At 44.4% G+C, this 13,931-nt stretch overlaps 1 protein-coding gene across 1 annotated transcript; it reads left to right on the top strand.

Moving 5' to 3' along the window:
• Window positions 1-530: 530 nt before the first annotated feature.
• Window positions 531-11,492, top strand: LOC138674664 (kelch repeat and BTB domain-containing protein 8-like). The gene is made up of 4 exons (XM_069762478.1): window positions 531-591; window positions 786-864; window positions 8,516-8,743; window positions 10,040-11,492. The coding sequence occupies exons 1-4, from the start codon at window positions 531-533 to the stop codon at window positions 11,490-11,492; spliced, it is 1,821 nt and encodes a 606-aa protein (XP_069618579.1).
• The last annotated feature ends 2,439 nt before the right edge of the window (window positions 11,493-13,931 follow it).

The following is a 13,931-nucleotide window of genomic DNA, read 5'->3' as shown; positions in this document are numbered from 1 at the left end:
TTTTGATCACTGAGAGAGGTTATATCTCAGTGATCAAAATAAAAAAATAGTAAATGACACCCCCCCCACTTTGTCACCCCCATTGGTAGGGACAATAAAAAAATTAAGAATTTTTTTTTTTTTTTTTTTCACTAAGGTTAGAATAGGGTTAGGGGTAGGGTTAGGGTTAGGGGTAGGGTTAGGGTATTTTCAGCTATTTTAGCCCTAAAAAGCTTCCTAGGAAACACACAGTCTCTGCATAGAAAACTGCATAAAAAAAGATAAAAAAAACGCATCAAAAAACGACAAAAAAAGGACCAAAAAAAGGACCTGCGTTTTCTGCCAAGAGCTGCAGTTTTTTAAAAAAACTGTCCTGAAAAAAAAAAAGGATGGAAATCCTGAACGTGTGAACATACCCTAACCCCTTTTTTTTTTTTGTTTGTTTGTTTTTTTTGTTTAAAGGTATGGTTAGACATTCTTTTGGAAATTAACTTTACTTTATCATTTTGGAACGTTACAATCTACAGAGCACCCGCCAACCACCGAGGTACATGCAGCACATTGAGGAGCACAAGGACAACCATGACACACTGCAAAATAGCATCATTGCAGGTAAGATGGCGCTCCTGTGTCACCGAGAGCAGCTCTAATCACTCACTTGGCCAATACCTCTCATGGCTAGGGGATAAGCAATCTTTTGCAGTATTTATTTATTTTTTTTTCCTTTTAATGCTTCTTTTTGCCTCTTGATACAATATATTATTACTGTTTTATGTCCTTCGATTTCCATTTTTTTTTAAACTTAGGATTACGAGCGTTTTATCTGTCAGAAATCCTGTGTGATGCCACTATTGAGACGGCAGGTAAAAGGTTCCTTTGTCACAGGTAAGTATTGAATTAAGCGGTCTGATTTTCTGTTCCAGAGATGGCGGCACTCTTGTCAGTACGCCATGTTGAGTTGTTACTTTCGCACCATTTAAGTAAATGGGGTTAAGCTATAAAACCAAACAGCCCGTTTATAGATGCGGTGCCGGTTCTGCCAATAAGGCCACGTTCACACGTTCAGCATTTGGTCAGTATTTTACCTCAGTATTTGTAAACCAAAACAAGGAGTGGAACAATCAGAGGAAAAGTATAATAGAATCACGTCACCACTTCTGTATTTATCACCCACTCCTGGTTTTGGCTCACAAATACGGAGTTAAAATACTGAGGTAAAATACTGATCTTGTGAATGTGGCCTAAATCAAAATATTTTCAATTAAACTCTACTAGGGTTGAGTGAAATGGATCGGTCATTTTCATAAGTCGCCGACTTTTGGCGAAGTCGGGTTTCGTGAAACCCGATCCCTGTGTGTGGTCGGCCACGCGGTCGGCGACCTTCGTGCCAAAGTCGTGTTTCAATGACGCGAAAAGCGCCATTTCTCAGCCAATGAAGGTGGACGCAGAGTGTGGGCAGCGTGATGACATAGGTCCTGGTCCCCACCATCTTAGAGAAGGGCATTGCAGTGATTGGCTTGCTGTCTGCGGCGTCACAGGGGCTATAAAGGGGCATGCACGCCGACCGCCATCTTACTGCTGCCGATCTGAGTATAGGGAGAGGCTGCTGCCGCTTCGTTATTAGCAGGGATAGCGTTAGGCAGGGTCCATTAACCCCCAAACCGCTTGTGCTGTAGCGATTTCCAATGTCCAACACCATCTTTTGTTTGCAGGGACGGTGGAGGCAATTTTTTTTTTTTTCCTCAGCGCTGTAGCTCATTGGGCTGCCCTAGAAGGCTCCCTGATAGCTGCATTGCTGTGTGTACGCCGCTGTGCAAACCAACTGCTTTTTTCAAAGCACAAATCCTGTTGCGCCTTCCTTTCTGCACAGCTATCTGTTTGTTTGTCCACACTTTATACTTTTGTGTGCAGCAGAGCAGTCCTTTTTATTGCTGCCTGCCATACTTTTCTGAGATTACTGTAGGGAGATAGTAATTGTAGTACAGTCCCTTTATTATTATTATTTTTTTTTTTAAATCTCTTCAAGCCACTTTCTGCCACAGAAAATATACTCTAATACAGTGGGCCTGATTTATTCACAATTCTCCCAGAAAAAAAATAAAACAAGTGGGAGATTAAGATTGGCAAATCTGCATCTGTGCCATTCCTGTCTGTGGCATCTGTCTTTCATTTTCTGCCACAGAAAATATACTGTATAAGAGTGGGCCTGATCTCTTTAATATTCTCCCAGAAAAAATAAAAAGGGGGAGATTTTTATTGGTAGTGTGTGCATCAGCGTCAGTCCTGTTAGTGGCATATCTGTCTGCCACTTAAGCTGTGTACTGTTATACATTGGGCCTGATTTTCCCTGCAGTCTCACCCACCTATAAAGGGAGATATAAATTCACCACAAGTTTGAGTACACTTTGTAACAGGTTTTACAGTAACAAATACCATTTGTTTGGTTACATTTTTCAAACAATGAGGAAGTCTGGTGGAAGAGGTCGTGGCTGGGGGCGGTCATTGCCAGCTGGTAATGATGGTAGTGGTGGTGGAGCATCAGGTGGTCGTGGGAAAAGCAATGTAGCACCTAAGTCTCGAGTTGTTGAGCCAGCGTCATCGTCTGGCTACACAAGGCCTCGAACGCTCCCTTTTCTGGGAGTAGGAAAACCGCTTTTAAAGCCGGAGCAGCAGGAACAAGTTTTGGCTTTCCTTGCTGACTCTGCCTCTAGCTCTTTCGCCTCCTCTTCCGATACTGCTAAATGTAAAAGCAGCGTGTCGTCAGTGAATGTTCCCGGTCAGGGACCCAGAACAACAGAGAAGGATGCGTCAGGCGACACAACGGGTTACTCCATGGAGCTCTTTACACATACCGTTCCTGGGTTAGAAAGGGAAATTAACAGGCCATGCCCATTACAAGTTGAATCGGACATGGAGTGCACAGATCAACAGCCAGATTACTATGCTGTTCCTTTGACTCAGATCAGAACATTGCCCTGGCAGTGTAGTGATCCAGAATCTGACCCTGATGAGACTATAGAGCACCGTCACGAACGCCATAGCACCGGCTTACAGGTTGACACAGAGGAAGTTGCACACGACATAGAAGAGGTCATAGATGACCCAGTTGTTGACCCCGATTGGCAGCCATTGGGGGAACAGGGTGCAGGCGGCAGTAGCTCTGAAGCGGAGGAGGAGCCGCAGCAGGCATCAACATCGCAACAGGTTCCATCTGCCAGGCCCGTATCTGGCCAAAAACGCGTGGCAAAACCAAAAGCAGTTGTAGGACAGCGTGGCCATCCGGTTAAAGAAGCTCAGTCTGCAATGCCTGAAAAGGTATCCGATAGTAGAAAGAGTGCAGTCTGGCATTTTTTTAAACCACATCCAAATGATCAGCACAAAGTCATCTGTCAAAAATGTTCAACTACCTTAAGCAGAGGTCAGAATGTAAAAAATCTAAATGCAAGTTGCATGCGTAGACATTTAACCTCCATGCATTTTCAAGCCTGGACTAACTATCAAACGTCCCTTAAGGTTGTAGCACCCTCTGCCAATGAAGCTAGTCAGCAACGCTACATCCCTTCCCTCACTGTAAGCCCACCGTTTACCGCACCACCTGCAGTAAATGTGGAGGTTTCGTCGCCAGGCCAAAGCAGTCATGGAATCACCAGGTTCGTGGTAGGAAACACTATATGTAGGGCACCAGCAAGAATACCATCTCCAACCCTCTCTGTCTGCCATGTCCACCGGCACCCCCGCTAGTTCCACCATATGCAGCTCTCCAGTCCAGCTCACCCTACATGAGACTCTTGTTAGGGAAAAGGAAGTACTTAGCCTCGCATCCGCGTACACAGGGTTTGAACGCCCACATTGCTAGACTAATCTCGTTAGAGATGATGCCCTACCGGTTAGTTGAAAGCGAAGCTTTCAAAGCCCTGATGGACTACGCTGTACCACGCTACAAGCTACCCAGTCGACACTTCTTTTCGAGAAAAGCCATCCCAGCCCTCCACCAGCATGTAAAAGACCGCATCGTCCATGCACTCAGGCAATCTGTGAGTACAAAGGTGCACCTGACAACAGATGCATGGATCAGTAGGCATGGCCAGGGACGTTACGTGTCCATCACGGCACACGGCGTTAATGTGGTGGATGCAAGGTCCACAGGGGACAGCAATATTGGGACAGTTCTGCCTAGCCCACGGTCTAGGAAACAGTTGGCTGTAGGCGTTCGCCCCCCCCCTCCTCCTCCTCATCCTCCTGCAGAAGCGAGAGCTTGTCCACAGACAGCAGTCGCACGAGCACTCCATCCGCAGCTGCCACTGTCGCACACGAGGTGTCCCATTATGGGACCGCTAGTGGCAAGCGTCAGCAGGCTGTATTGGCAATGAAGTGTTTGGGCGACAACAGACACACAGCGGAAGTTCTGTCCGAGTTCTTGCAGAAAGAAACTCAGTCATGGCTGGGCACTATACATCTTGAGGCAGGCAAGGTAGTGAGTGATAACGGAAGGAATTTTATGGCTGCCATAGCCCTTTCCCAACTGAAACACATTCCTTGCCTGGCTCACACCTTAAACCTGGTGGTGCAGTGCTTCCTGAAAAGGGAGTTACCCGACCTGCTCCTCAAAGTGCGCAGACTTTGCTCGCATATCCGCCGTTTGCCCGTACACTCCAGCCGTGTGCAGAACCATCAGCGGTCTTTGAACCTTCCCCAGCATCGCCTAATCGACGTTGCAACAAGGTGGAACTCCACACTGCACATGCTTCAGAGAATGTGCGAACAGAGGCGTGCTGTTATGTATTTGTGGGAGGATACACATACACGGGCAGGCAGTTGGATGGCAGACATGGAGTTGTCAGGTGTGCAGTGGTCGAAGGTACAAGACCTGTGTCAAGTCCTTCAGTGTTTTGAGGAATGCACACGGCTGGTTAGTGCAGACAATGCCATAATAAGCATGAGCATATCCCTAATGCGTCTCCTGATGCAAAGTTTGACGCACATAAAGGAGCAGGCGTCTGCAGCCGAGGACGAGGGAAGCCTTGATGACAGTCAGCCATTGTCTGGTCAGGGCAGTCTACAGGACGAGGTGGCGGGCAAAGAGGAGGAGGATGATGGGGATGAGTATTTTTTGGATGAGGAATCTTCTCAGGGGTCAATAGAAATTGGTGGCGTTGCAAGGGCGGGTTCAGGGTTTTTGAGGGAGACAAATGACGTTGATTTGCCAGAAACTGCCCCTCAACCCAGCACAAGCGCAGATTTGACAACTGGAACATTGGCCCACATGGCGGATTATGCCTTGCGTATCCTCAAAAGGGACCCACGCATTATAAAAATGATGACCGATGACGATTACTGGTTGGCCTGCCTCCTTGATCCTCGCTATAAAGGCAAATTGCAAAATATCATGCCACATGAGAACCTCGAACAAACATTGGCAAACAAGCAAGTCTTGTAGACCGTTTGATTCAGGCATTCCCAGCACACAGCGCCGTTGATGGTTCTCACACGAGGTGCAGGGGGCAACAGGGCAGAGGCGTTAGAGGTGCACAAATCAGAAGTGGCATTGGACAGAAGGGTTTTCTGACCAGGTTGCGGAGTGATTTCGCAATGACCGCAGACAGGACAGGTACTGCAGCATCAATTCAAAGTGACAGGAGACAACATTTGTCCAGTATGGTTACTAACTATTTTTCATCCCTTATCAATGTTCTCTCTCAACCGTCATTCCCATTTGATTACTGGGCATCCAAAATAGACACCTGGCCTGAATTGGCAGAATATGCATTGCAGGAGCTTGCTTGCCCAGCAGCTAGTGTGCTATCAGAAAGAGTATTCAGTGCCGCTGGTTCAATATTGACCGAAAAAAGGACTCGTCGGGCTACCCAAAATGTTGATGATCTAACCTTCATTAAAATGAACCACTCATGAATTTCTAATTATTTTGCCCCACCTTTCCCAGCTGACACCTAGCTTTCCTATAAAAAGGTAAAGCCTGTGGACTGGTCTTACTGACTGTTCCAATCTCTAAATTTGCTGCTGCCGTTTGTCCAGCATACGACATGTTTACACCTCCCTAAATGGTGTAACTCCCCCCCAGGGGGCCGTGGGCTCGCCACTTGGTGCAAGCACCCGTGAGAGTGCCGTTTGTCTGAAGAGGTGGGTGTGCCCACTTTAGGTCGACGGCACTGCCACTGGGTCCCTCATAGTACAATGAAGTGTCTCTGGCGGTGGTGGCGCGCAACCAACGTCAGACACACTGTTGTAACATGGGGGGGCCCTGCGCCTGTACCGCCGGCCGCAAGAGTGCCCCCCCCCCAGCTCAAACAGTGCTCTACCACTTGCAAAATTATCTCTCACAGCTCCACCAATGTTTAGTCTATGCGCTGAAATCCTTCAATGCCTGGCACTGACAATACCAATTTGTTGACATTTATGATGCTAGTTAAAATAGTCATGGGCCGTGTCCTATATTTACACCAGTAAATACTTTGCGCCAAATTACTATGTCTGAAAGTCAGCATAGGAGCCCACCCCTGTACCTAAGTATGCCACCCTGTTTTTTTTTTTTTTTTTTTTTTTTTTTTGTTTTGTTGTTTTGCGAGACAATAACATCTATTTATTTTTTGGGAGTACTATTTATTTTTTGGGAGTACTGTGTCAGACAATCATTCCAATAGTCCTCCGCTGACCACACCAATGCTGCCCGTGTACCCCTACAAAATAATCGAAGCTGCATTGAGCCTATTTTGTTATTTTAGGCCTACTAAGTCTGTCTGCTGTCTCTCCTTCCAATAGTCCTTTGCTGACCACACCAATGCTGACCGTGTACCATGTAACCTTTTTTAAACCTGCGTTGAGCCGAATTTGTGGTGTAAGGCCTACTAGCAGTGTCTGTCTGCGCCACTCTATACAGCTGTCCTCTTTAAAAAAAAAAAAAAATGACCTTCAATTGTCAGGTTTTCAGCCTATCGGAATTTTAAAACTGCAGTGGGGCTACTAGTGTGGTTGGGGCCTACTAACGGTGTCTGCCGCTCCAAGGTGTTCTCCAGGTTGCCTCTCTCTTGCTTCTATCTTCAGGCTCTCGTTAAATTGTTTTTAATATAACACTGCATTTGGCCTACTTGTTTTGTTGGCCCTACTAACGGTGTCTGCCGCTCCTTGATGTTCTCCACTGAACAAACCAGTGCCGCCTGTTTACTACTGTTACCAATTTTGAACTGCAGTTAGCCTACTGACTGATTTGGGCCTACTCACTGTGTCAGCCTCTCATTACAGTTGTACTCCACTGAACAAAGCAATGCCGCCTGGTTAGTCCTGTTACCAATTTTGAACTGCATTTAGCCCACTTTATTATTTGGGCCTATATCTGTGTTTCCTTCTCATCCTGCCCATTGCCCAGCCAGTGATAGATGAGTCTGCTGGTACATTGACCCAGAACGCTACATTCCCTGTGCAGGCTACACAGCCAGAATGTGACCCTGCTGAAAGTCAGGTTCCCCTTCCCGCATACCATACCACCTTATACGGGGACAAAGAGGAAGGTGCAGATGAAAGTGCAGGTTCCTTCATCAGGTGGGGGGGATACTTGTTGGCGACGTCACGGGCACAGGGCCCCTCATAGTACGCAAAAGTGTCGGTGGGAGGCGCCCCCGCCGTGCAAACACACCGCCTTACTTTGAGGGGCCCTGTGCCAGTGCCAATGCCAACGAGTGGGCCCCCCCTGCTTGCTCAGGATCACAGCACTTGCAAAGTTTAAATACTTACCTCTCCCTGCTCCACTGCCGTGACGTGGTCCAGATTACCTGGGCCCACTAAATACTTGAACCAGCCCTACCCCCCCACAACTTTAGCCAAATGACCCCCAATTTCCAATGCCTTACTATTTTTATAAGGTAAATTAATATTGACAAGCTTCAGTAACAAGAATGGATGTTTTTGCCATTAAAATGGGCACTGTACGTGTTTTCCTGGCCTCCACTCACTGCCGACTATGCTCCCCCATTGACTTGCATTGGGTTTCGTGTTTCGGTCGATCCCCGACTTTTCGCGATAATCGGCCGATTTCACTCGACTCGACCCTAAAAAACCAAGTCGCTCAACACTACTCACTGTCCTCCATTCACACATCTACATGTAAAAACAATTTGTATTGGGTGTCACACTAGATGTTTTTGACAAATTTGGGAGGATTAGACTTTTTTTTTTTTCTCGCTCTTAAAGATTATGATGGAACATGGCATGATTCATGTCAACATCTATGGGCACTGAAAAGTTGAACAGTGCCATAATATGGTGGTGTGTGTGTGTGTGTGTTATGCCGGGCTGATGCGGACCAGGAGACCTGCAGATGTCATGGACATTGGACCTTGTTCAGACTGTGAATGTTGGACGTGTGTATGGGCAATACACATATAGGACGTTTTGGGATTTATGAAATATTGTCACACTGAAAAACAATGTACCTTTTTTTTTTTTTTTTAGCATGTCCTGTTGGTTACAGACTTATGATTTCTTTTTTTCTTTCTCCACCATATACTGCCATCCCTCTCTGCAGAGTTGTCCTTTCATCGCTCAGCCCCTACTTTCAAGTGCTGTTCACCTGTCCGATGAAGGAGTCGAAGAGCGGAGAGGTGTGTCTCCTGGACATCCCCGCATCAGTCATGGAGATCGTCTTGCGCTTTATATATACTGGTGAAGTTGATATCAACATGGATAATGTGGAGGAGCTGTTCACAGTATCCAGTCGCCTCCAGATTGTCCTCCTGCAGGAATTTTGCACCAGGTAATGAGTGTTATCAGTCATAATTCACATGTGTTTCCTTCTAGTTGAATAACATTTGGCTCTCCGCAGTTGGGCAGCAGGGAGCTGGCTGTCAATCAGCATGATATCATTAGTCATGCCCAGTCAACAGAGTAGAACGGAAGAGAAGCCGCTGCTCTGTTGACAGGACATCAGCAGAAGCGGTCAGTGACCTGCTCTGTGTCGGCAGAGATTGACGCCGGTCACAACAGGCAGGTAGTTACTAACTACCTGCCTGTTAACTTTTTAAGGCTAAGCTCCCACAGTGCAAAATTACAGCAGATCTTCCGCTGTGTATTCACTTGCTGAAAATCTGCTGCATTTTAAGAAACCTTATTCACGTTATACAAAGCATATCTGCAGCGTACATGAAGAGGATCGGCACCATGTCATTGTATGCTGTGGATGCGGCTGAGGTAGGCGTGCTTGTGTTTTAGAATGTGGAAAAGGCAGTAAGCTGCTGCCATTGACTTGTGGCAGTGGCTCATTTCTCCTGAAAACAAAATGATTGGGTATATTGAAATCAGTCAGTCCTATCTTTCTTTCCCCTCACGTCTGTTGTCAGAGGAAAGCTAAGGCACTCCCGTACACATGAGATGCTCAGATACACTAGCTGAAATCAATAGGTTTGGCCAACATTCACCTATTATGTATACCTTGTTGTAAAAATTGGCAGATCTCCGTCACTTGCCATTATTCAGGCCATGCGTTCTCTATTCTGCCTATTAACCAAAGTTTGTTTGAAATTTCCCAAATTCTACATAGAAAACAAACAAAATGTTACCAAAATTTTTAACGGAATCTGTCAAAGAAATCTGGAATGTAATCTGAGATCATCCTGATGTAGGGACTGAGGCCATGGTCTGCAAGCTGTCATTTTGATGCAATTTTTTTTGTTTTGTTTTTTTTTTCTGCTGGAGATATACAGAGCTCAGCATTCTGAGCACTGCTAGAACCCCACCCACCTTACTGACTGGCAACTTTCTGTGTATACTGCTAAGTTGTGTTAGGGGTGGGTTTGCACTGCAATTGACTAGGAGGCACAAGGCAGCTAGTCCTGATAATCTCCTCTTAATAAAACACTGATTTTGTTGAAGCAACAACATCCTAGTCAGTGACACATAGGTGGATCGGGGTCTCATCTCTTACCTAATGCTGCTCTCAGATTACATGGCAAATTGCAGCTGAGATTCACTTTTGCATGCGGATTATAAAATATGTTTCGTATTTAATGTGATATTCTTGTATCTTCTCTAGTTTTTATTTTATTTTTTTTAGGTTTCTTAAAAAATATATTGATGGTGAAAACTGCCTATGGATCTACAGACTGGCTCATAGTCACAATAACCAAAGCCTCCTGGATGTAGCTATGCAATACATCAGCCTACATTTAATCAGTTTAGTAGAAAAAGAGGACTTCTTTCATTTGGAGCTGTCAGAGTTAACCAGAATTCTCTCCTCCGATCAGTTGATGGTTTCATCAGAGCTCACCATCTATAACCTTGCATGCCTGTGGTGGGAACTTCACTCTGACAAAAATAGCCCTCTTCCAGAAAAGTTAGTGAAGGTTGTCAGATTTCCACTTATGGACCCATGTGAGTTAACAGAAGTCAAGATCGATATTCCAACTTCAGACCCTGCACGAAACTCAACAGAATTCTACCTGCGCCAAGGAATGTTTGAAGATCGGATACTATGCATGGACTTGTCGGAAAGACATGCACCCTTTTCGGAACAGGAAGATTATCATATAAACGCTTACGATCCACTTATGGAATCGTGGGAAAAACTTCCATTCATCATTCCTCTTTATCAGCCTGGACTTTTAGCTGTGGGCAACATCTTGTACGTATCTGGAGGTCAAGATGAAGACAATTCTGTTTCGAATCAGTTACATATGTATGACTCGGTCAAAAATGAGTGGAAGGATTTTCCGCCGATGGCTAAACCCAGATATGGACATGGTTTTTTACATTACAGAGATGCACTATATGCGGTGGGGGGATGTGATGGCCAAGAAGCAGTTAATTCAGCAGAATGTTTCAGTCTGGTGGAGAAATGTTGGACAGAGGTCTCCTCCATGCCATCAGGCTTGCGAAGTTTTACGTCCGCTCAACTGAAAGGGAGGCTGCTCCTCATAGGTGGATTGACTGGTTCCGTTAAGGAATCATCAAGCCATCAGGGATTTCTGATTTACGACATATCTTCTGACACTTGGAACAAGTTTCCTCTTCCCGTCACCTTTTCGGACGCAAGAGCTGTTGTTTTTAATGAGAAGCTATATGTCATTGCGAGTTATAATTCCAGACATGGGAATTATGAGCCATACCCACCCTACGATGAGTATCAGGCCTTTCTGTTGTATTATGAGCAGCCGAATACCATTCCTAGAAGTTTTTGCATGGATTATTTGGGAAGAATTTGTTACTGTAAAATACCACCCATTCTTGAAAGTGTCTCAGAAGCTACAGTGGTTGTTTGGAGACATAGGATCTACATTGTAGGAGGAAGAGGAAGTGATGGTTTCAGTCATCAAAAGATGTACTACTGGAACCCTGGGGATCCTAAATGGACCAGATCTAGCAAAGATATTCCATTCTTATTTGATGGCCGCTTTGGAGGAGTTACTATGCAAGTTCCCAAGAAGTGCTTTCACGATCTTATTCCCGGCAGAAAGTCATCGTATAATTTTCGAATTGGAGCGTATTATGAAGAGCAAGAAGAGCCGTGATGGCAGCCTAACCATTCAAAATAACCGTAAATGTTTTGTACAAACCTTTTATTTGTTAACCGGGTAAGGATAAATAAAGTCTTATGTGCACGTGTACTTATTTCAGCTTTCGGCAGAATCATTGATCGCTAAGAGAATGTGGGAAGGGAATCGTTGGGATATACAGCAACCTTAATCTTCATCCTTGAAAGATGAAGAATTGCAGGAGGAACCTGCACCACCAACCACAGAAGAGACACAGTAAAGTATTACCAAACTTCAATCATTAACAGAGCGCCTTCTTCTCAACAGTCCGTCCTCGTCCTTGCTGTTTAATTTAGTGAAGACATTGTATTATTAAACACATTTTGAATGAATTTTTCTGCCTGGGCCAAATGCCTTTTGAAGAAGAAGAAAAAAACAACCTTTTGCACCTCATGCTTCCAACAATAATCTCTACTTACAGTCCCTATGTTTCCATGAACAATTTATATATACATATGGTACTGACAATTTATTGTCACTTCTAGGAACAAAAATATCTCCAGAAATATGTCATGTTCCCTAAAGCCAAATATGGCGATTTGTGCATGTAAGGTCTGCATAGAACAGATTGGGTGGGAATAAGGACCACGTGTCCCAAGAGCTTCCTTCACAATGGTGACCTTGAACAACAGCTATATCCCATATATTGTGTCTAGGCTTTCCTCACACTGTCTAATCCACACAATAAATAAATATAGTTCCTAACGCCCACAAGGATTTTTTTTTGAGCCACCATAATGGAAAGCTGTGGAACCCATTCTACTTATTGGGCTGGGCAGGCATTCCTGGTGTCCAGCATGCAAGGGTCCACATTGCATTTATTTTCATATGGGTCTGTCAACTATTACACAAACTGTTCCACCTTTTAGGCTTCGTCATAAAAGGAATCATGGCCAACTTATGAGAAGTAGTAGTGGTTATCAGCAATTCTCTAGCAGTCAGAAATGGCACGTTCTCCCAACACATTGGGGACCTTCACAAGTGCTACCACCTAGATGCGGTCTCTCTAGGACTGTATCTAGACCAACTGTTTTAGTGTCTTTGCCATTTTATGAATTATAATAGTCCCCAGGGCTCAAAGGAATTGTTTCCCTCTTTCTATGGCATCTGGCTACAGTCTTCATATGTGCGAAGGGACTCTATCAGCACAAACTGACTTTTCGAGCTAAGCACAGAAGCTCGGTGCACTCTTGGATTGGCCAGACATCTAAGGTTGCCTTCTCACCTACATATTTTCTTCGATCTCTGCTTTTTTTTATTCTTTTTTTTTTCCCCCTGACTCTATAAAGCCAGAGCTGTCAATCAAAATAGAGAGGCGTAGAGATGGAGGGAAAACAAGTGGGATGGTCCATGTTATGTTTGGCCACATCAAGGGTGAAAAGAGCGGAAGTACATCATCTGAACAGTCATTCCGTGCTAACACTTTTTTTTTTTAACCCCTTTCTGACATCAGACGTACTATCCCGTCGAGGTGACCTGGGCCCGTATGACCATCGACATGATAGTGTGTCTTACGCGATCAGCTGCGCTCACGGCTGGGTGTCAGCTGATTATTACAGCTGACACCCAGCACTATGGGCCAGGAGCGGTCACGAACGGCTCCTGGCACTTTAAGGAATGTGTCAGCGATCTGACACTATATAGTGATGTCCCACCCTGGGACAAAGTAAAAAGGTAAAAAAAAAATATTAACGTGTAAAAATATATATATTTTTTTTAAATTCCTAAATAAAGAAAAAATATATATATTGTTCCAATAAATTTCTTTATGTAACAAAAAAACAATAAAAGTACACATATTCAGTATCGTCGTGTCCGTAAGGACCCAACCTATAAAACTGTCCCGCTAGTTAACCCCTTCACTGAACACCGTAAAAAAGAGGCAAAAAACAATGCTTTATCATCAAACTGCCGAACAAAAAGTGGAATAACACGCGATCAAAAAGATGGATATAAATGAACATGGTACCACTGAAAACGTCATCTTGTCCCGCAAATATCGAGCCGCCATACAGCATAATCGGCAAAAAAATAAAAAAGTTATGGCCCTCAAAAATAATTTTTATATAAAATAATTTTTATTGCATAAATGATATAAATGAAGTATTGCTGTAATCATACAGATCCGAATAATAAAACTGCCTTATCAATTTACCACACGCGGAATGGTATAAAGGCCCCCCCAAAAAAAAAGAAATTCATGAATTGCTGGTTTGTTTATTCAGCCTCCCAAAAATCGTAATAAAAAGCGATCAAAAAATGTCATGTGCCTGAAAAATGGTACCAAAAAAAGGAAACTCCTCCCGCAAAAAACAAGACCACGCATAACTCTGTGGGCTAAAATCAGGAAAAATTATAGCTCGCACAATGTGGAGACGCAAAAACTATTTTTTTGCACTAAAAAGCATCTTTAGT

The sequence above is a fragment of the Ranitomeya imitator genome, chromosome 4 (genome assembly GCF_032444005.1).
Source record: "Ranitomeya imitator isolate aRanImi1 chromosome 4, aRanImi1.pri, whole genome shotgun sequence".
NCBI classification, from domain to species: Eukaryota; Metazoa; Chordata; class Amphibia; order Anura; family Dendrobatidae; genus Ranitomeya; species Ranitomeya imitator.
This window is presented reverse-complemented; position numbering and strand designations above follow the sequence as displayed.

Bases quoted from the DNA above. Each gene is read 5' to 3' on its own strand.
- LOC138674664 (XM_069762478.1), top strand. From the start codon at position 531: ATGCAGCACATTGAGGAGCACAAGGACAACCATGACACACTGCAAAAT. The intron at 865-8,515 runs GTAAGTATTGAA...CCCTCTCTGCAG, and splicing joins AAAAGGTTCCTTTGTCACAG to AGTTGTCCTTTCATCGCTCA. The intron at 8,744-10,039 runs GTAATGAGTGTT...TATTTTTTTTAG, and splicing joins CTGCAGGAATTTTGCACCAG to GTTTCTTAAAAAATATATTG.